The sequence below is a fragment of the Zalophus californianus genome, chromosome 2 (genome assembly GCF_009762305.2).
Source record: "Zalophus californianus isolate mZalCal1 chromosome 2, mZalCal1.pri.v2, whole genome shotgun sequence".
NCBI classification, from domain to species: Eukaryota; Metazoa; Chordata; class Mammalia; order Carnivora; family Otariidae; genus Zalophus; species Zalophus californianus.
In genome coordinates this window covers 238091-260930 of record NC_045596.1, presented here as the reverse complement: position 1 = coordinate 260930, position 22840 = coordinate 238091, and the positions used below count along the sequence as shown (strand labels likewise).

The following is a 22840-nucleotide window of genomic DNA, read 5'->3' as shown; positions in this document are numbered from 1 at the left end:
CGTTTAACCACATCTTGGTACACTGTCACCTGCACGGGCACATGCGTGCGTCAGGACACGTGGCACGAGGGTGAGCAGAATTAGCCTGGTGTTGGGACGCCGGGTGTGAGCTTGCGTGTGTTCACAGCTGTCGACTTCCAGCGCATCATCACAGGTCCGGCGCTTGTGACAGACCCTCCGTCAGGATTTACCGCCTTCCCCCCACGAGCCAGACGCACAGACAGGATCTGTCTTGATGCAGCCTATACTCGAGTGTGGGGACCGCATCAGCAAACACGAGGTCAGGCGCCGCGCCTGGCCGTGACAGGCGCCGGACAGGAGGTAACTCTTCGCGGGAGACCGGTCTTCGGGGCAGCTTGTCAGACGGATGGACGTGTGGGTGCTGTGGCTGCAGGAGGAGTGGCCTCTCTGAAGACCGTTACCTCCTGGCTGACGGGACTACAAGACGGTGGGAGGGTGTGCATACCTGAAATTCTTCGGACACACATTCCCCGCCTGCCCTCTACGAAGATCACACAGATCTGTGTCCCTGACGGTGTTCCAGAATGCTCCCCACACAGGATGTCGTCGGCTGGTGCTGGTTGAATAGATAAAACGCTCTCTTAATTTTCATTCAACATCTTTCGTTTACTCAGTGCAATTTTTGGATATCCTGTAGTTGCCGTATTTATGATTTGCACATTTCAGGTGAATTTTCTGTTATTTACTAAAGCTTTCTGTGCTTGCCACTTGCCATTGAACTCTGCAACGTCCCCGGTGTTTCCACTGTATGTTCCTGATACCGTCGGCTCATCAGGGTTTGGGGGGGCTTCCTCGTCATGGGCTGGACTGCCCACTTCCTGGCATGTCTGGTAATTTTTCACTGAGTGCCGGACATTCTGAGTTTCACCCTGTTGGGTGCTGGATATTTTTGTTTTCCTAAATATATTCGTGAGCTTTGTTCCCAATGTGGTCAGGTTGCTTAGACACTTGGATTCTTTCCTGTCTTATTCTGGGGCTCCGTTAGGCAGGACCAGAGCTGTGCTTTGTCTGTGGGTACTTTCCCCCACAACCCAGGGCAGCCCTTCTTCCCGCTCTGACAGATAGGTGCGCCAGGGTCCAGGGCCTTTTCTGCTCTGGCTATTGGAGCACTCTGGTTAAGAGGCAGAGACTGTCAAATTGGGTAGAAAATCAAGACCCAACTTTATGCTACCTAAAAGAAACTCACTTTAAATATAAAGGCATAAATAGGGTAAACGTAAAAAGATGGGAAAGATAAGCCATGCTAATATCGATCAAAAGCAAGCTGGAGTGGATATATGTTACTATCGAACAAGGTTGATTTCTGAGCAGAAGCGGTCACCAGGGACGAAGAAGGTCCCTTCCTGGTGACAGAGATGCTGATAGATTAGGGGGATGTAACAGTCTCAACCTTTTCTACGCCAGAGATGAGCTTCAAGGTACGTACGTGAAGACAGGCAGGCAGAGCTGAAAGGACAGACAGACAAATCCCCAAGTTCAGATGGAGACACTCAGTAGTTGGTAGAACAGACAGTAAAGCGGTAAAGCACATTCAAGACTTAACAACACTGTCCGCGGACCTGAGCTGATTGACTTCAGAGACTTCTCCCAGTCAGGGTGGAGTGTACATTCTTCTCAGACACACAGAAGAGGTACGAAGCTGGAACGTGTCCTAGGCCATAAAACAAGTCATAGTGAACGTGAAAGATTTCAGGCACGCCAAGTATATTCTCGGACCACAGTGGGATGGAACAAGAAATCTGGAAAATCCCCCCAAATACTTGGAAACGAAACAGCACACTTCTAAATAACTCATAGGTCTGAGAAGCAATCTAAAGGGAAATTAGAAAGTATTATAAACCGAGGGGCGCCTGGGTGGCTCAGTTGTGGAGCGTCTGCCTTCGGCTCAGGTCATGATCCCAGGGTCCTAGGATCAAGCCCCAGGTGGGGGCCTCTGCTCAGGGGGGAGAAGCACACTAAACACCCCTATTCAAAAAAAAAGAAAGGTCTCAAGTGATTAACCTCAAATGGTTAACCTTTCTAACATCAGAAACCAGGAAAAGTAAAGCAAATGGAAACCTGGAGCGAGCAGAAGAAAGACGATAATAAAGTTCAGAGCAGAAATGAATGAAATGGGGGAAAAAGAAAACCAAAATTTACATCTTTAAGATAAAATTGGACTTGTATCCAAAATCTATAAAGAACTCTTGCCATTCAATGATAAGAAGACCAGCAACGCGATTAAGAAATGGGCAGAAGCTCAAGGCCATGGACACCAATGCTTTGCTTTGCAAGTGGGCCAGGCTGGGAAGTCAAGGTCAGCATCGTGGTGAGGAGCCACGCTGGTCCCAGGTGCCCTGGACATGATGTGTGGAGAGGGGCACTGCAGCACTGGGGTCCACCTCCCCAAACCCAGAACCTCAGTCCAGTCTTGAGAAAAACATCAGACAAATCCTAATTGTGAGACAGAAAATTCCTGGAAAGTCTCAGAGCTGTCAAGGTCATCAAACACAAGGACAGCCTGGGAAACTGCCAGCCAAGAGGACCTAAGGGGACGTGACTGCGGAATGTCATGTGTGTCCTGGACGCTGGAGCAGAAGGGACATCAGGGAAAAACGAAGGAAGTCGGAGTGCGGCACGGACTTCGGTTAGTAATACCATTACCAGCGTGGCTCCTTAATTGTGACACATATACCATATCACTGTAACGTGTTAACAACAGGGCCGCCGGGTGCTGGGTATGGGGGAACTCTCTGTACTATCTTTCTTCAAAAATTTTCTGTAGATCCAGAATAAAAAAGTTAGTTTTTGAAAGTGTGCAAAAGCTTTGAATAGGTATTCCACCAAGTAAGAGGTAAAAATAGCTACTAAGCGCATACAAAGACACTTCACAGCCACCTGGACGTTTGGAATCTGAAAACAGACAAGAGGAAGTGTGGCGACGGATACAGAGAAGTGCAAGTCCTTGCTCAGTGCTGCTGGGGCTTCAATGTGGTGTGACCACTTTGGAAAACTGTGGCAGTTTCTTTCTTTCTTTTTTTTTTTTTTAAGATTTTATTTATTTATTTGAGAGAGAGAGAGAGCATGAGATGGGGGAAGGTCAGAATGGAGAAGCAGACTCCCTGCCGAGCAGGGAGCCCGATGTGGGACTCGATCCCGGGACTCCAGGATCATGACCTGAGCCGAAGGCAGTCGCTTAACCAACTGAGCCACCCAGGCGCCCAAACTGTGGCAGTTTCTTAGAAAGTGAACCATAAGATACCATGCAACTCAGCAATTCCCTGCCAGGCCTCTGCCCAAGAGAACGGGAAGAACACGTCCACACATGTGCAGAGCAGTTCGGTCACCAAAGACCCAAACTGGAAACAGCCCAGATGTCCATCAACAGGGGAAAGGATAAGCCGATCATGTCCATCTGTGTGACAGGCCCTACTCAACGGTAAGAAGGGACGAACTGTTGGTGCACATGACGGCATGGATGGATCTCCAAAGTACTGTGCTCAGTGGTGGACACAGACCCCAATTCCCCAGTTACTACCTGCTCTATGATTCCATTTATACAGCTTTCTAGGGAACACACATGAATCTGGGAAGGACAGAAAGTAGGTCAGCAGTTTCCAAGGGGGGCTTGGGGGGCGGGATTACAATTATGCCTCCATAAAGCTGTTTTTAAAAATAGGTTGTGCTAGTGAGGGCCCCCATCTGCGGTGGTGATACACGGGCCGCACCGAGGTCCCCCCACAGCCCCGCCCCTGTTGGAGGTAGGACGGGGCTGGGGGAGGAGGCGGTGGACAGGCAGGCAGGGGGTCTCAGGAGCCCCCGGGCCTCCTCCTGGTGGAGAGCGTCAGTGCTCCCTGCCTGCCCCTGGCCGCAAGGGTGGAGGGACAGGGCCAGCTGCGCAGTGTCAGTCCATCCGTCCGGGAGAGAGGAAGGCAAAGTCAGGCGCTAGGCCACCCGCGGAGCCTCAGAGCAGCACTGTTCTAGCGGGTGGTGTGGACCGCATTAGGAGCATCATATTTTTCTAATATAGAACCAACTTTACTTCCCTAAAATGGACCCACCCCACTGAGAACAAATTCTGTTTTCCTGTAGAATTCTGCAAGGCCAGTTTCCCTTCCCTAAACCGGGCTCTGGTATAGCATTTCCCACTGTTGGAGGAGAAGCTGGGCCACTGCTCCCTTCTGCCAGTTTTTGGCATCATTCTTATGCGGAATTCACAAAAATAACCTGGGGAATTTCCTTCTTTTTTCTCCTTTCCAAGAACATTTAAAATATCATTGGAATTATCTTTCTTAAATGTTTGAAAGAATCCATCTGTGAATTCTTAGACATAGTTCTCCGTTTTTGACAACATTTTTTAGAAAAGCTGCTTTGTTCACATTTTCAAACGTATTGGAATATAATGTATTATTTGGTCATATTAATACCCTTACAATCCGCAGCGATTTCCCGCGCATTTTTCCTAATTCTGGATGTCTTTACGCTTTCTTTCCATCTTCTTGCCCCGAGCAGGCGGCCCTGCCCACATCCTGAATCCAGCCCGCCCTGTTGTCTTCCTCAGCACACTGACTTCCCCGTCCTCAGTGCTCACCCCTGCCTCCTGCTCGCCTAGGTTTTCTCTTGGGAGGCTCGAAGCCAAGGTGTGACTGGGGTGTTCCTGCTGCCTCAGGAACGGGAGTGTTGGGGGAATTTGCAGCACTGGCCGCCCCCGCCCCCAGGTTTTGCAGGATCAAGGCCTCCTCACTCTGCTTCCCAGACAGGCAGCAATCCCGGTTCCACTGCTATTCCCTAACTCATTCATCATTAGAGAAGTTTTACATTCACAAGGGCCCGGGGCGGGCGTTGTTCCTGGTTTCACTTTTCATCAGGCCCTCTCCTGGGGGCTGTCAGAGATGTGGCCCCAGTCCTCACGCATTGAGGTTATCTCTGCAGCCCGACAGGTTTTTTTCAGACATAAGAATGTACGTCGTTTTAAATTTATGCTTCTCTTCATTGTCATAAAATATTCATAGAATAAAATGTGCAATTTTGACCATTTTTAAGTGCGCAGTCAGTGGCAGGAAGCACGTTCACACTGTTGTTCCCGACCCTCCACCTCCAGAACTTGTTCATCTTCCCAAACTGTCCTCATTAAACACTGACTCCCCACCCCGACACCCACCACCCACTTTCTGTCTCTATGATTTTTGTCTACTTGGGGAATCTCCTAGCAGGGGACTCCTACTGTGTTTGTTCTTTCATGTCTGGCAAATTGCACTCGACATGATATTTTCAGGGTTCACCCATGTCAGAATCTCCTTCCTGTTAAAGGCTGAATAATGTTCCCGAGTGCCTGGACCACGTTTGTTCATGCATCCATCAGTGGATAGCTGGGTTGTCTCCACCTGTCAGTTATTGTGAGTCATGCTCTCTTCAGTTCTTTTGGGCATGGACCCAGGAGAACACTTCCTGGGTCACATGGTGATTCTAAATGTAATTTTTTGAGGACCCTCCACACTGTTTTCGATGGTGGCTGCAACATTTTACACCCCATCGCCCCCATGGTGCACGGGGTTCATTTCCCCACATCCTCGCCAAGGCTTGTTTTCTACCTTTTTTTTTTTTTTAAGATTTATTTATTTATTTCAGCAAGAGAAAGCGCAGGCAGGGGGAGGGGCAGGGGAAGAAGGAGAGAAGCAGAGCCCCCGCGGAGATCAGAGCCCAACACGGGGCTCTATCCTGCCACCCTGAGATCACGACCAGAGCCAAAACCAAGAGTCGGACACTCAACTCACTGAGCCACCCAGGTGCCCTTCCGATTCTTTTAAACTATTATTATTGTTCTTCAGTAGTCATGGGTGTAAAGGGGTGTCTCTTTGTGGTGTAGAACAATATTTGGTTGCTTTTTGTAAACACTCCCTGAGTTTGAAAAGGACTCATGCTATTTTGTTCAGGGTTTGGGTTTGGTGTGAACCTGGTTTGTAACCTGCCTACCCTTTTTCTGTCTTTAAATAATCATGAAACACGGGTGTGTTCGCACATAGGGCTTTCTCTGCTGGCTTTCCAGATGAGGCATCTGTGATATTCAGTTGTCTGTACCCAGCTCTCAGAGCTCCTGATGGCCCCTTACCCTCATGGCCACCTGGACTCCCTGACCTGGGTGCATCGTGGCCAGTGCCCATGTGGCCATGTGGCTGAGATGTCACCTTGTCTCCAGCCGTTTGCCGGGGCCACAGCTGAAACAAACAGGCTGCATTGTGTCTGGGCATGCGTTCTATAGGGAGGAGTGTTTGTTTTCACGGGACTGTGTGGAGGGGTGGGGCAGCGGGGTCGAAGTCTGGGCGGGCTCTAAATGTGCTGAAAACTGTCACATTGCTTGCCCAAACTGCTGTGACCCCTGGCCCTTCCCCAGACGGAGAGAGGGCGCACCTCCCCAGCACTCCCCACAGCACACATGGCCACGTTTTTTTTTTTTTTTTAAGATTTTATTTATTTATCTGACAGAGAGACAGCGGGAGAGGGAACACAGCAGACGGAGTGGCAGAGGGAGAAGCAGGCTCCCCACTGAGCAGGGAGCCCGATGTGGGGCTCGATCCCAGGACCCCGGGATCATGACCTGAGCCGAAGGCAGACGCTTAACGACTGAGCCACCCAGGCATCGCACATGGCCACATTTTAAAACGGCTCCAGGGCGCCTGGGTGGCTCAGTTGGTTAAGCGACTGCCTTTGGCTCAGGTCATGATCCTGGAGTCCCGGGATCGAGTCCCGCATCGGGCTCCCTGCTCAGCGGGGAGTCTGCTTCTCCCTCTGACACTCTTCCCTCTCGTGCTCTCTCTCGCTCATTCTCGCTCTCTCAAATAAGTAAATAAATAAAATCTTAAAAAAAAAAAGATTAAAACGGCTCCAATCTGATGACCTTGGTGCTGTCCCCAACTCTCTGGACATTTCTGGGATTCGCGGGGAGGGGGCATTTCCCCGTGGCACTCAGGTCAGGTTGTCTCTGACAGTTAAACTGCCAGATGAATCTTAATTTGGTCCAAACCCCAAAGAAAGAAAGAAGAAAGACTTGTTGGTGTTTCGGCTGGAAGTACCCCCCAGACTGCACACGGTTAGGGTTAGGTTTGGGGTAACTGGCATCTTCATTGTGTTAAGCCTGCCCTTCAGGAATCCACAATGTCTGCAAAGCCTTACATTTAGGAGACGTTTTCTACCTACAGGTTCTGTGGATTTCCTTGTTAAACTTATTCCTAAGTATTTGCTCTCTTTATAATTATTGTGGCTAGAACATTGTCCCATTTGTGTCTCAGCCTGTTATTGATTGGATGGTGCAAAACAATGAATTTATATCTATAAATGTCACGTCTAGCCAGCCATATTCCGTGATGAGTCGTGGTAGGTTTTCCCTGGGTGTCATGAGTTCTTTAGGTATGTGACCACGTCACCAGCAAAAGAGGGGGGCGGGGGGTGGGGGTGGGAACCTGGTATCTTTATAATACTCATTTTATTTTCTTATGACATTCAGTAGAACTCCAAGACACTCTCCTATGGATGGTGGGAAGCTGCCCGTGTCCCTCCACCCTTGCAGCTGGAGGCAGGGCAGGGGGGCCCCGTGGCGGCTGAGACCCCTGCTTTGCCTGTCCCACAGGGGTGGGGGTGGCAAGACCGCAGGGCGTGTGGTTTTAATGTTGATGAAGCCCAGCGGATTAATATTTTCTTTTAAGTTCATGCTTTTTGTCACCTCTGTAAGAGATCTTTGCATAAGTCAAGCTCACAGAGATTATTCTCTTATGTTTTCTTCTAGAAGTTTTGTAATTTTAACTTTTACAGTTAGGTCTATGATTGAGCTTTGTGTAAGGAGTGAGGTAAGGGAAGAAATTTACTTATGTATTTATTTGCATGGGAATATCTGGTTGTTGCAGTGTTGCCTGTGAAAAGACTGTCCTTTCCTCATTGAGTTATCTTTGCAGCTTTGTCAAAAAAACCCCAGCTGAACATATATGGGTGGGTCCATTTCTGGGCTCTGTTCTGTTCCGTTGACCCATATGTCCACACCGCACTGTCTTGATTATAGGAAGTCTTGAAGTCAAGTATGTAAGTCCTCTAGAGTTACTCTCCTTTTGCAAAGATGTTTTATCTATTCTAGGTTTTCTTCCATGTCTGCATGAATTTAGAATCAGCTGTTAAATTTGTTCAAAAAAACCTGCTTGCATTTCCTTGGGGTTGCACTGAACAAAGAGACCAGCCCCTGGAAGACTGACGTCACAGCAGTATTGTGTCCTGGAACATGGTACATTCCTCCATTCGTTCTGGTCTTCCTTAATTCCTCCCAGCAGTTCTGTGGTTTTAGGTGAAGCAGACTGGCACATCTATTAAGAACAGAGACATAGGTATTTTATGTTTTTGTCAGTATTTTTAATGGGATTGTTTTAAAATTTCATTTTCTAATTGTTTGCTGTTAGTATATAAAAATCCATTTGTTGGGGCGCCTGGGTGGCTCAGTCATTGGGCATCTGCCTTCAGCTCAGGTCGTGATCCCAGGGTCCTGGGATCGAGCCCCCCATCGGGCTCCCTGCTCGGCAGGAAGCCTGCTTCTCCCTCTCCCACTCCCCCTGCTTGTGTTCCCTCTCTCACTGTGTCTCTCTCTGTCAAATAAATAAATAAAATCTTTATAAAAGATAAATAAAATTTTAGTTTGTTATTTGCCAAATATTTGTTGAGCACCCAGACATGCCAGACGCTATTCTAGGTGTTGGGGACACAGCCATGAGCTGGTCGGTTCCTGCTCTCGTGGAGCTCACTTTCTGTTGGCAGAGACCGACAAGAAAAAGCAAGCAAATAAACTTACAGTATCATTTCAGGTAACGGGACCTGTGGGAACATAAAGCTGGCTGATGAGGGCTGTTTTCTCTTCCCTCGTTTTTATTTTGGGTTCATTTTCAGATCTGTAATCCACAAGAATTTGTGGTGTCACCGAGGAGTCCTGGGTCACGCTTCCCCACCAGAAATTTATCCCAGCCCCATTTAGAGAAATCTGGTTCTTTCTCCAGGCTTCTGAGGCCCCGCCTCCGTCACTGGTCACGTGCCCAAGTCCTGTGTGTTTGTGGGGCTGCCTGTCCCCTCTGATCCCGATTTCTGGCTCCCTCCACAGCCAGACTGCATCACACTACAGTGCACATGAGCTGTCTGCTCGGCCATCTACTTCCTGGTTCTCTAGGGGACTTTTAGCTTTTCTGTATGCAAAACTCTTAGCTTGTCATATTTCACAGAATTTCCTTTTTAACTCTTGGGGGTGTGATTGAGACTCACTTTGGGGAGAACTGACAGCTTCATTATGGAATCTCCCCAGCCATGAACATGACAATGTCTTTATTTATTTAGAAATAGTTTAGTTTTCCATTAAATTTTGTAATTTTCTCATAGACTTATTTCAAGGTAAAAAATACTTTTCTCTTTTTTAAAAACTGACTTTAATCTAAATGTAACATGGTATGTAGGGTTGGATCCTGGAATAGGAAAGGGTCATTAGTGGGGAAAGTGGTGACATTCAGGTAAGGTCTGTGTTTGCTTCACAGTGTTGCACCTGTGATGATCATACTAGCTTTGATGAGTGTGTCGTAGCCAACCATGGAAGAAGCTGGTCAGGTGTGTGCAGGAATCCTTTGTACCTGGTGACTTCTGTGAATCTAAAACTATTTCCAAATAAAGTTTTAAAAATCAACAATAACATATTATTTAAACATGCATCATTTCAATTACGTATAATGTACCATAAATGAATGCGCCATGGCAGTGACCACTGTTACAGGGGTGACTAGTATGCACGAGGAGCCCCAGGAAAGCCTGTCTGGGTTGGGAGCAGTGGACAAAGTTCTGGAAAAACAGCAGCAAGTGCAGAGTTCCTGAGGTGGGGACATCAGAGCCTGTTGTTCCACCCAGCCTCCCCAGGCCTTTGGAGAAAATTTCTGTGTAGGGCCCAGGCTGAGAAGCACCAGCTGGGTCTGCGCCCCCCCAACCCCATGCACTGTTTTCTCCACCTCTCACCTGGAAACTGAGGCTCAGAGAAGAGTGAGGGAAAAGGGGGGGTAGACTCCGGCCTCCTTCCCCACGCTTCTGCCCCCATGGAGCCAGCGTGGGACCCTGGCTGTGGGACCGCGAGCCAGAGTCCACCCACCTTCTGCGTAAGAGACTTGGACCTTGGGGTTGGGGTGGGACCACTCGGTGTCTGTTTCCTCACCTGGAAATGCGGTTGGCAGCTATGGGGCTGGGCCCCCAGGCACCTGCCGCCAGCCCCACCCCCACTGGGCCAGCCCAGGCTCCCCAGCTTCCATGCCAGGATGGCAAATGGCCTGTGGGGTTTCCATGCCAGGACCAAGCTTCCTGCAGTTTCTGCTAATTCCCAGCCAGGTGGGGCTTCCGGAAGCCTGTTCTTCAGCAAAGCAGTGGAGGCCACAAAGGGGACACCAGGGTCCAGTGGCGCTTGCCCTGAGGGCGGGTCCCGTTCAGACAGTGAGTGGCTTTGCAGCCAGCTGGTGTGGCACTAACCCACACCGCTGTGGGGTGACCTCTGGTGCTCTCACCCCTGGCCTAGGAGAGGCCATGCAGCCTCCCAGAGCCACCCCTCCGTCTGATGGGCCAGGCCCCCCCTTGGCTTTCCCTAAGCCTCAGGCCAGGGGGACCAGCCCAGAGCTCAACTGAGGGCTGGACGAGAATGCCAGGAATCCTGGGGGCCCGTGAAACTCAGAGCCAGAAGGGTCCTGGGCAAGCCCCCCCCAGGCCCGCTCTGGGGTACCGGAGCTCAGCACACAGCTGGTGCTCAGTGGAGAGGGCTACAGGCCGTGTGCTGTGTTGGAGAAGGAGGTGTGGGGGCCACCAAGTAAGGGTGCCTCTCCCGCCCTTCCCCAGCTGTCCTACACTTTCCCTCCCAGGAGAGAGAGGGGGCGAGACCATTCACCAGCTCGGCTTTTTTGTTTGTTTGTTTGTTTTTAAGATTTTATTTGTTTGTTTTAAAAGAGAGAGAGTGTGAGTGGGGGAGGACTGCAGGGGGCGGGGGGAGGAATCTCAAGCAGACTCTGCTGAGTGCAGAGGCCGATGATGCAGGGCTCGACCTCAGAACCCTGAGATCATGACCTGAGCCAAAACCAAGAGGCTCGACTGACTGAGCCACCCATGCGCCTCCTCCCCCACCCCTGCCCCAGTTCGGCTTTAACACACCAGTCCTTCTCAGGAGGGAGGAAGAGCTGTTGGTCACTCTCACTGTAGTGTGAATTAGCTGTTCGAGGGGGGAGGTTTACAGAAAAGCGGAACCTCGATGCTGTGGCTGTGGGTGGCCAGCAGGCCAGAGAAGTCGGGAAAATTACAGCTACTCCCTGGATTGTGGGTTGTTGCCGCCTCCCCCACGCCTGCCAGACTGAGAGCGGCATGGGGGGCAGAGAGATTCTGCTTATTATCTGGACAACTGTTAGAAGAGTGTGCAAGTGACTCTATGACATGGTTTCCCTTGAATCACTGGCTTCAAATCGGCTTTATAAAATTTTGCAGGTGTGCCTGAACATGGATCCTGAGGTTTTAGTTTTCCGTTACTCTGGATCTGTACCAAGTACCCGGTGCAGGAGGCCTCCCTGTCCTCGCAGTGACATGGTGGCCTTGGCGTCCCATACTCCAAGACCCTGTGGTAGTTTCCAGCAGCTAGGAAGCCCCACGGGGAGAGGCATGGCCCAGCCTGACGCACGTCTAGTTTTCAGCCCAGAGCACTCCACCAAAGAGTTCTTCTCTCTCTCTCTCTCTCTTTTTAAGGTTATTTATTTATTTATTTGACAGAGAAAGAGAGAGAGGGAACTAGTGAGCATGAGCAGGGGGAGCAGTGGAGGGAGAGGGAGCAGCAGACTCCCCGCTGAGCAGGGAGCCCGACGTGGGACTCGATCCCAGGACCCTGAGATCATGACCTGAGCCGAAGGCAGACTCTTCACTGACTGAGCCACCCAGGCGCCCCTAAGAGTTGTTCTCTTGCCACCAACAGCAAGTGGTCTTGCAAACTACGTCCTCTGCTCACACGGTTTGGGGGTCCGTCCTGAGTAACGGCAGGAGCAGCATACAGCACAGACACCTGCCGGAGGAGGAGTGTCTCCAGGCTCAGGGCTGCACGGACCTGTGAGGAGCAGACTGAGTGTGACAGTCCAGGAGGGCCAAGGAGAGGGAAACGGAGAATTAGAACACGGAGTCACTGGATTTAGAGAGAAGGGGGCAGTACGGACCTGGGGATGGGGGCACTCCTGGAGAGGGGCAGTGATGTTCGTGCCCACCCACACAGACTTAACAGAGGGTGTTTTGTGCATTTCCACCTCACAGTTTATGCCCGAGGCATGGACTCAGCTAGCCTTGGACAGTGCTCATGTGGCTCATCACGGGGTCAGAGGACAGAGGCAGACGGAAGGGTGTCAACGGGACTGGGATGGCGGGTCACTGGTCCTTGCTCAGGATGGCAGGCGCAGGGGAGCCCTGGGCTGGGGGCCCCACTGCGGAGGAAGCATACAGGGGTGATGGGGACGCTGGCCAGGCAGGGCCGCCCCAAGGGGCTGAGCGCCCCAGGCTGAGATTGCCCCCCCATGCCTGTGACGTGGGGCCGCTCTGCGCCCAGGAGCCACGGAAGGGCCGGGGCTCACCGCAGTGCCAGCCGAGCTTGAGCTGTAATTACATGTCTCTGTCCTGTGGGTCGAGTCACAGAGGGCGTCCAGGGAGGTGTTTGTTGTTGCCTGTGAATCAGGAGCTCATGAGAAAAGTGGCGGCTGGTGCAGCAGAGAAATTAGGGCCTTGGTGCTCCAACACGCAGCCCTCCAGCAGCTCTGGGCCGGGGTTACCCCCCAGCCCCTGCACGCCAGAGCCTCAGCAGACACCTCGCCCGGGGCTGCCCCTCAGCCCGCCTGTTCATGCATTCAAACCGTTCCTTCTGCCACCTTCTGTCGGACGCGAGCCCCACAGAAGACATGCCCAGCCCCTCCCGGACTCACACGGACACGTGCACGCAGCCGCACACACAGATGGGCAGATGCACGCACATGTGATCACACGTCCCTGCTGCACGGACCCCCTCCCTCCCCTGACACGCACCAGGCCAGGCTTCCCTCCACGGATAGAAACTTCCAGAACTGGCTGGGGGTAGGGCCGGGAGGGCAGGAGCAGAGATGCAGGGAGACCCGAGCCCTGGGCCAGGACCCTCGCTGGGCAGCAGCGGCCAAAAGGGGGGAACTGGCCTGACTCACCACTCTTCTGTCCCCAGGGGCCACAAAGGACATGGGGAAGATGCTCGGTGGTGACGAGGAGAAGGACCCCGACGCAGCCAAGAAGGAAGAGGAGCGCCAGGAGGCCCTGCGACAAGAAGAGGAAGAGCGCAAGGCCAAGTACGCCAAGATGGAGGCCGAGCGTGAGGCCATGCGCCAGGGCATCCGAGACAAGGTAGGCACGGGGCGTGGGGACAGCTGGGCTCCGGCCAGGGCACCCCCACCTCACCCAGCCTGGACTGGGGCTCTTCCTGCCCTCCTCCGCCTGGCTGCACGGAGCAGACCCTTGGATGGTACATTCCGAAGCTCCGGGAGGTGGTCTGACGGGAGGGGAGCAGCACAGGAGAGGTCCGCACTCCCCCGGGAATCCACATCTGCTGCGCAGGCTCGCCAGCATTAGGGCTCACCCTGTGGGACACCAAGCTTTTCCTGCCCTCCACAGTGGGCCGGGGTCCCACCTTCATGACTGGGTCTCCCAGGCTCTCTGGACCAGATGGTGGTTTCTGCAGGAGAAGGCCTCCCACCCTGCCCCTCCCGGAGCTGTCCCGCCAGGCTGCCCAGGGGCAGCCGGCTCTCAGGCAGGCCCTGAGTGGGGTGAGTCATCATGGGCAGGGGAATGCACCCGAGCAGCCCTGGAGGGTCCTCATAGCTTCTGAGGTTCACAACAGGGTGATGGGGGGAAAAGGCCTGCAGACAGGTCTGGCTAAGGCCGGGGGGTGCGGGTAGGCTTCGAGTTGGCAGCCACAGCCTTCCTGGGAATCATCTGGGCTCCCTTCCCCAGTGAGTGGGATGGTGAAAGCATTGTGCCGGTCACAGATGGGGAAACCGAGGCCCAGAGTGGGAGGGTCAAGGGAGGCTGAGCTGGCTGCAAGGCTCACAAAGCACGGTGCCAGAACCGCAGGGGGTCCGAGCCCCCGGGGGGGTGTCCACGGCCCATCTTCCGTGGACCATCCAGCAGCCAGGTTTGAAGGGTGGGAGAGAGGGCAGGTGTTGGAGGAGCTGCTCCAGCCCCATCCAGGGTGGGCCAGGCTGGGTGCCAGGTGAGGCGATGGGCCTTCCCCTGGGGACCTGGGAGTTACGTGAGCCCTCAGCCTCCCCCAAACCATATGGCCTCCCAAGGTCTTCAAGGCTACCCTGGCCCCAAGCCAGGCTGGGCTTCCTCCACCAAAGGTGCCTGTGGCCTGGCGGTCACTGGGTTCAGGTGCCTGGGTAGGAGACTCGGGAAGGGGGGAGTGTTGCCTTGCTTAGTTCCTTCCTGCCCCTAACCCCGATGACCCTGGCTCTGGGTTCTGAGAGAGGTGTTCCCAGGCCCTGCGGATAAAACCTGCTGGTAGGGAGCTGGGTCCCCTCAGGAGATCTCCGTGGTCCCCGGCCCTGGACTCTGAGATGCCCAGGCTGCAGGGTGGCAGAGCCTAGACAGCAGGATCTTCCCACCTGCTGAGTTCTGCCTCAGTGTACCCAGGGAGGGGCCAGCTCCACCCAGCCTGAGGGCCAGGCCTCCCAAGGTGGGACGGCCCAGCTGGGGTGCCTGCACATCTCTGAGCCCACGTGGGGCCCCCAAATTGATAGGGGTGTGGGGACCGCAAACCTCAACATCCCACCACTGGTCACTGGACACCTTTTCTGGGGACCTGCAAAAAGCTCCTGATTTTGCTGTGAGAGCCACTCACGAGCACCACCTGCCCCTTTCTGCCCCAGCACTGGCCCCTTCTGGGTCAGGCAGCTTAGGCTGTCGGGGGGGCATGACTGTATGGATCAGGAAATGGGGGATGAGGTAGAAGGGGGAGAACCAAGAGACAGAGACAGACAGATGCCCAGGCAGAATGTCTTCTAAGAGGGGAGGAACCGGGAGATGGTGGCCGTGGCTGGAGGGAGCTGAGGGAGGGACAGAGACAGAGGGATTGGGGCGGGGGGCGGTAGGCGGTGAGAGAGAGGCTGGAGCAGCTGTGTTCTGAAGTCTGTCTGTCTCTCTGTGTCCAGCTACCCAGCTGCCCATGGCTTTGCCCCAGGTGTGCACCCCAGTGTCGGATCCTGGGAGGGCCTGGCCTTGAGCCTCACAAACAGGTCACAGTGTTTGGACAGGCCTCGGAGCCCCTGGGGGTGTGGAGTGGGGGTGGCCTCCCCAGTCTCCCCCATCAGGAGGCAGGTGCCAAGTGAGCCCCCTCCCTTGAGCCTGGACCTGGCCCTCGGAGACTCATGTGCATTCGTGTGAGTTCATGGGCTCAACAGACTCCACTCATTTCACCTTTAATATGGAAGCCCTTTATGTCCCTCCTCTCTTCAAACCGTCCGCTGGCTCCCATTTCATCCGGAGCCCCAGCCCAGGCCTGTGGGGACTTATGCCCACAGGGCACTGGGCCTCCTTGGGGTCCACGTTCCCAGTGCCCCTGGGCCGTTGCGTGGTTGCTTCTCTCTGGATCTCTCCCTGAGGCTCCTCCCTCCCCTCCCCACCCTTCACACAATCTTCCCCGTCTCCTGCTTTATTTGGCTCCCCAAACCTTCTTTTATCCAACACACTCCTGTTTTTTACTTGTTTGCTGTTCATTGTCCACCCCCAGGTGGAGGGTGGGGGCTTTGGCTGTTTTGTGCCTGGCTCTGTTCCTGTTGACTGAAACGGAGCCTGGCCCTGTGGGTGCTGAGCCAGTGAATGAGTGAGGGAGTGGGTGCTCGAATGAGCTTGAGCTCCACAACAGAGTGATGGGGACCTGGGGAACAGTCCCGGCATGAGGCCTGGTGGAAGTGGGAGGTGCCCCCTCCCTGGGTACACTGCTCCTAAAGCTTCATGGATGAGGACCCTCACCAAGCTCCCCCGAGTGATGGATCTGTCCTCAAGACCCCCAGCGCTGGGGTGGCTCTGTGGAGGGCTGCACCCCTTGGCAGAGCCTCAGGGCCCCCTCTCTCCCCACGTGAGCACCCCTACCTGGAATCCCCTTGGATGTGCTGGGGGCCTTCACCTTCTCTGCCAGCCCCGGAGGCTGGGCCTCGCCCCTTCCTGCACACATCTGGGTTCTGTTCTCGTGGGCCCAGTGGGCACAGGGGCATCTACTGAACCCAGTCACACGGGCAGGGGTCAGAGCACCTCGGGCTGGGCCGTGGTTCCCTTACCTGCTCAGCCTGATCATTTTCCAAGCTATCGTGGGATTAGGTAGGACGAGTGGCCCAGGACCTGTCCCCTGAGGGTCCAGCTGCAAGGAAGGTGTGGGTGTGTTAGGGACACCTGCTGGGGTCCACCTAGACACCACAAAACAGTCTGCCAGGCAGGGGCCTTTCCTGTGTGGCTGCAGAGCTAAATGAGACAGTGGTCACCTGGCCAGGCATTGGGTAGGGGGTGGTGCCGGTGCTGGGCAGACGGGGACAATGGTGAGTCCCTCCATTCATGGGTCAGAGGCAGCTCAGGAGGGGGTCTGGCATGTTTTGGATGCTGGAGCCCAGGTCTTCCCAGTGCCACCACTCCAACCTCCAGAATGTGGCCCACTCCCTCCTCTGAGCCCCAGGGCCTCCTGGAAATGGAGGCAGCTCAGACCAGGAGTGGAGGCTGTGCACTGATGGGGTGGGGTGCAGGGCTGGAGCTGACCCCCTTGCCAGCAGCCATCCCGAGTGGTGAGGGCAGGGCATCTGCTTGGGTGGGGGCAGCATCTGGTCCCTGCTGCACCCGGAGCACCATTGAGTGACCAAGCTCCCAGGTCCTGCCCCTAAGAGGTCTGCCTGACATTCACGTCCACTGGTTTCTCTGCAGAGCCCTCTTCCACCTGCCCACGTAACCCTTCCCACTTTCCTCCTGTTCCCCACAGGTGGGAACCCTGCTCTTCAGGTGTGGCTCCCCCAGATTATCCTCGCTGGCCCCCAGCACCAGACCCAGCTTCCTCCAGTCCTGCCCTGGTGCCACATACCCCTAGGCCTCATGGGGGCTGGTCAGAAAAGGGGGTGCTGAGCTGCCCAGTCCAGGGCTCCATCAGATGGGAGGGAGGGAGGTCCAGAGATGGAGGGCATAGGGGCCAGGGTCACGTGTCCTCTGGGGCACCCAGGTCCCTGGCGACCTCATCCAAAGAAAGCCGAAGCAGGCTTGTAGGATGTCTCACCTTAGGGGTCGGTGGGCAGAGCCTCCCTCTCCCCACCCCATCATGGTGCACCTGTGAGATTGACCCACCTGTGCTTATTTGCCGATGCGCTGCCTGGTTTGCATATGCATTTCCTGATTTGCATACTCACCTTCTGGTTTGCATGCCCACCACCAGGTTTGGTGATCCTCGGCTTTGAGCCACAACCACCCCCTCCCAGCCCACCCAGTCCCCCACATCCCCTTGATCACTCAAGGTTCAGTCTGAGGTTTGTGCTGATAGTATAAGTGTGCATGGGATTGCCGATTATTTGTTGTTTTGGAATATTACAGATCCTCACTGTTAATTAGCACCAGGTTCCTCCCAGCCGCAGGGTGTGGGGCGGGACCCTGCCATCTTCGTGGTCAGTGTGGAGGCTGGGCACCTCCAGTGAGTGCCTGGACCAGCTGTGGTTGGACATTTGTCCCCGGAGCTCAGGAGCCTCAGATCAGCTCTTAGGCAGATCACACTGGAGCCAAGCTCTGGGGTGGACCCCAGCTCTGGAGTCCCTCCCCTAACAGAGTAATTGTGACCTTCAGGTGGAGCCCAGTGGCCACGGCCTTGGCATGACTTTGAGTCTCACTGGAGTGACGGGGCTGGGGGCTGGGCTCTCCTTTCTGGACGCCAGAGGGGACAGCCCCAACACTGCAGACAGTGGCTGCTCAGAGCTTGCCTCTCTGGTCAGGGAGATCACTGTGCTCAACTGTACACAACGTGCTGTCGCCGTAACACGCGTGTCCCCCGAGCACAGGCACTTTCGTGGTGAGTGTGAGTGCAGGCTTTAGGCAGCACAGCCTCCTGGGTCCAGCCCACAGACCGGCACCCTGGCGCTTGAATGTTCCTGCCGCGTGCACAGACGTCTGTGGCTGGAGGAGTCTGCTGGAGTCTGTGCCCTGGGCTGGAGGGAAGCTCTCTCTGGTCTGACCTAGTTTCTGGCAGTGTCTCTCTCCCCTGCCCACGTTCCACCCCACAGGGCTCCAAGCCATATGTCCTTCCTTCCCCTTCCAAGCCTAAGCGCCACTCCCTCTGCCGTGAGTTTGTCCCTGAGTAGTGACCCAGGAACAGGACCTGTGCTGCTTGTGCAAGGGAGTGCCCAGTGTCTGGCCAGCTTGTCACACTCTGTGCCTTGGCTGACCTGACACCAGTGCTCAGTACGACGGGCCCTCTGGCCCATGTGCCTGCTGCCCAGGATGTTCCCTGGGTGCCCCCATCAGCCCCTCACTGAGACCTTCCCAGCACAGGGGACCGTGGGCTGCTCAGGCTCCTGCTGAAGAAGCACGGATGAACCCCTCATTCCTCTCTCAGTGTCTGGCAAGTGCCCAAGGAAGCCCCAGGCTGTGCTCTGGTCACAGGTGGGCAGAGAGCATGGCTTCTTCCTCTCTGACCTCTGCTGAAGGTGGCCATTGACTTCCCCGTGCCCGAAGCCACCTGCAGCCTCAGGGAGCGGAGAGGTGCAGAGGTTTCTGTCAGCATCGTCAGCAGGCTAGGGGTGGGACACAGCCAGCCCCCCCAAAATCTGGAAGCAGAGGGAAGGTCCTTCTTGGAGAGTGGGGCATTCCCCCACCCCCGCCCCGACAAGCACCAGAAGCAGAATCCACTTTTGCTGGGAGGGGTTGGCAAGGAGAGATGAGTGAGCAATGGGGTCAGTCCTCCCCCTGGGCAGGAACACCTGCTCCCTGAGGCCAGTGATCCTGTGCTTGTCCCCAGTAGAAATCTGGAGTCTGTGGATAATCGTTGACACCGACACGCTCTCCCCCGTTGTCCCTGTTTACCCTTATTAATGCTTCTGCCCCTGTGCATTCCCTATGTGTGATCCAGAACCTCAGACCTGGCCAAGGGGTGCCCCTCTTTCCAGCCTCCATGGGTCCCAAGCTTGGCCCATCAGAGACCACCAGCCCCCGAAACCCATGAGTCCAGTGTGACCCCGCCCAGTTCCCACCAGCCCTGAAGCAGGAGGCCTCCTGGTGACCACAGGCTCCTCCTCCTCCGTCCTGCAGGGCTGGTTCCTGCAGGGCCAGTGGTAGGCCTGGGGGGAGGGGGCATGTGTCCACCTCTTAGAAACTTATTCTCTCAGTTTTGGAGGCCAGAAGTCCACAATCAGGATGTGGGCGGCCTGCCCTCGTTCTGAAACCTGCAGGGGAGAACCCGTCCTGGTCTCCTCTGTGGCCCCTGTCAGTCCTCGGTGCCCCTGGCTTGTAGCCAGCCTTTCTCCACTCTCCTGTGGCTTTGTCTGCCCTTGTCTTTCCTCTACAAGGAAACTATCACTGGATTCAGGGACCAGGCTGATCTCCTTACCTTAATAACATCTGCAAAGACCCTATTTCCAAATAAGGCTTCATTCTAAGGTTCCAGGTGACAAGAATTTTGGGGGGACACCATTCTACCCACTACAGAGGGGAAACTGGAAATGGGGGGCTCAGGGGTGCCCGGGAGTGTTGGCTGAGGGCACGCCTAGGCGGGGCTCCAGAACATCCACCTAGAACTGCCACTGGGCACCCTCCCCTCGCTGTCCAGGTAGGGGCGGGGGTCCTGGCGGCATCTAGGGAGAGTTGTCCAGGCCTGAGGTGTGACCACACCTCACCCGACCAGGGATCTGGGTGGCGTGGGCCCACCAGCCACGGACCAGTGGGTTCTTCACCACGGCCGGCAGACATCCTGCCTGCCCCTCCTAGCCCATAGCTCAGGCCCGCTGAGCACAGCGCCAGCTCCCTGGGAGGGTGAGGCAGGATGGGGGGGGGAGGGGCCGGGGGCAGGGCGGGGGCGCAGCTTTGGCGCTGGTGGGGATTGACCTTCCCCCTTCCCTCTACTCCCCACTCAACACAGCCCCCCAAGCCCCGGCTTCCACTGTCGCCCCTGCACACCCCATGGGGTCCCCCACACCGTTCCAGGCACCCTCCTGTGTGGGGAATTTGTCTTCTGGGGTCTTGGCGGCAGTCGGTGGGCCCAGGGGCTCCCGCACACCCTCACAGCCGCGGGCACCGCCTCTTGAAGCCTCTTGGCCCATCCTGCAGGCGCAGGAAGGGTCCAGGTGTGGCGCCCAGAGCCAGGCCTGGGCTGGGAAACCCGCTCGCAGTCTGACCCACTCCCCTCCCCCCAGTACGGTATCAAGAAGAAGGAGGAGCGCGAGGCCGAGGCCCAGGCCGCCATGGAGGCCAATTCGGAGGGCAGCCTGACGAGGCCCAAGAAGGCCATCCCGCCGGGCTGTGGGGACGAGCCGGAGGAGGAAGATGAGAGCATCCTGGACACGGTCATCAAGTACCTGCCCGGGCCGCTGCAGGACATGTTCAAGAAGTAACGACCCTGCGCCGGACGGCAGCCCCCGCCAGAGCCCGGAGCCCCTACCCCCCTCGCCGCCCTCGCCTACCTCCCCCCTGGACATGCCCTCCGCGGAGGCCCCTTGAAGGGATGTCGGGAGCAGAGTGCAGCCCCCAACGCCGATATAAGCCATAGTCCTAGATTTATCAGCCCCATGCCCCCCTCATACCTCGGGAGCCTGCACGCCCCTCTCACCCCCACCCCTCTCCCTGCACTGCCATCGCCACCGCCACCGGGGGAGGGGCGCCCGCCCCTCCCCAGGGCCCCTGTGGTCTGTGCTGCAGGCCCCGGGGACCAGCCCACGTGCTCCTCTGGGTTGGACCCTCCCCCAGAGCCTGGGATGTCCCTTACTGCTCCCGCCCTTCACACCCACCCAGCAGTGCCCAAGGCCAGGGCCACCGAAAGGGCCAGCATCTTGACCACTCCTCGGTGCGCCATTCCTGCGTTGGTGGGCACTGACAGTCCGGTCCCAAACTCAGGAGCACAGCCATAGTGGGGGGAAGGCGGGTATGCAGGCTGGGAGGGGAACAGGGAGGGGCGAGCAGCCTCCCCCATCCCCACAATGACACCTGGGTAGCAGGATCTCTGAATCTTCCTGTCTGAAGGTTGCCCACCTCCACCTGCACCCCTCCCATCCATTGCCCATCTGTCTCTCCATGTCCTTCACTCTCCCTTCTCGGCCCACTCCTCTGGAAGGCTTAGCTTCTTAGAAATACCGGGGACCTGGTTCTCTTCTAAACTAAGGGAAACAAAGCAATAGGCCTATAGGGGGAAACTTCCCAGACACCCCCCCCCCCCCAGTGTGGAATACACACAGACTCTCACACATCCCTCTAACTCGTGCCCCTCCAAGTCCGTGGGCCCAGCCCACTCCCCTCCCTGGTTGGCACCTCCCGTCTCACCATCGGAGGCTGCTCTGGATGGGGGGATCCCCTGCCCTCACCCTGTGCACCCGCACACCCTCAAGGAGATCTGGGAGGAGACGCAGAGCCCGCAGATGAGTGCGGTGCGTCTGGAGACAGAAAGGCCGGCCCTGCCTTCCCCCGCAGGGAGCCCGCCCCTCGAGGTGGGGACTGCCAGGTGGCCTGGCGCTCAGCGGAGGCGGGGTTTGACGGGAACCGCCGCGGGCCTCCCGAACCCTTCCGTCTCTTCACCCTTGTTTTCCTTTGCATCACGACATGTTGAATCTCAGGTAAATGAGGTCTTACGTGTTTGGGGAGTTTTGTCGTGACAGAAAGCCCGTTGCCTCGGTGCTCGGGGCCTCTTTCTGTCCATATCACAAATTCATTGTGTCCACGTGTTGCGGGCCAGGGGCGTGGCCCTCCGTCGCTCTTTAGAGAAGCCATATCAATAGACCGCAATACGAACCGCGCACGCCCCCTGCTCCAAGACGTGAGAGCGTGTCCGGGCGCCCCCGCGCCGCCTCGGTGCGCCCCGTGCGTCCCGCGCCCTCTCTGACTCCTCCTGGTCCCACGTCTTTTTTAAATGCCTGTTTTCACACTTTGAAAAGCCAGCTCTGAGCAGACAGGGCGCTGTCTCGTAGAAACCCCGCATCCCGTTCCCAGCGCATGGGGCGCCCGGAGCAGCCGAGCTTAGCGTAAACTGTGGATGTCGTCCGTCCTTCTGTCTTTGCGCCTGGGCCTCCTCCTGCATGTCGGGGGCCGTCGCGTGTGTAGTCTCTGGATGGAATCACAGCCAATAAAACACCACAGTGATTTCACACCGTGTGGCCATTCTCTCCGCCTTGGCAGCCAGAGGGCAGACTGGGGTCCTGGCAGGAGGGGCCTGACCCCGTTGGACAGGTCTCACTCACTTCCACGTCCTGCCAGATAGGAGGCACCTTCCCCTGTCCTGGGACAACTGCAGGGTCTCCCCACCGCCCTGACCCAGATTCACCCAGTTCTCTCTAAGGCAGACCCAGGGTAATCATCTAAAAGGCAGACCAGCCCCTTTGGGGCTCCCTTTCTTCCTCTCCCCTCCCCCCTCCTTCCATGAGTCTCCCACCTGCACAGACCCCTTGACAGGCCTTGCCTTCCCCACAGATAGGCCAGGCCCTGGAGGGCCCAGGTCCCACTGTGTTGGCCACACTTTCGGCCAACCCCCCACCAACTTAAACTCCTTCGCAGCCCTGAGGATCCTGTCTCTAGTCTGTCCTGTGGTGGCCATCTCCTCCCC

General features: G+C 55.9%; 1 protein-coding gene across 1 annotated transcript in view; it reads left to right on the top strand.

Moving 5' to 3' along the window:
- The window catches only part of CPLX1 (complexin 1), a 36012-nt gene extending 13633 nt beyond the window's left edge, over positions 1-22379 (top strand). Inside the window, exons 3-4 of the mRNA XM_027599135.2 lie at positions 13253-13428; positions 20448-22379. Of these exons, the coding sequence (XP_027454936.1) occupies positions 13253-13428; positions 20448-20645 (374 nt within the window). The 3' untranslated portion in view covers positions 20646-22379. The remainder of the gene's footprint in view (positions 1-13252; positions 13429-20447) is intronic.
- The last annotated feature ends 461 nt before the right edge of the window (positions 22380-22840 follow it).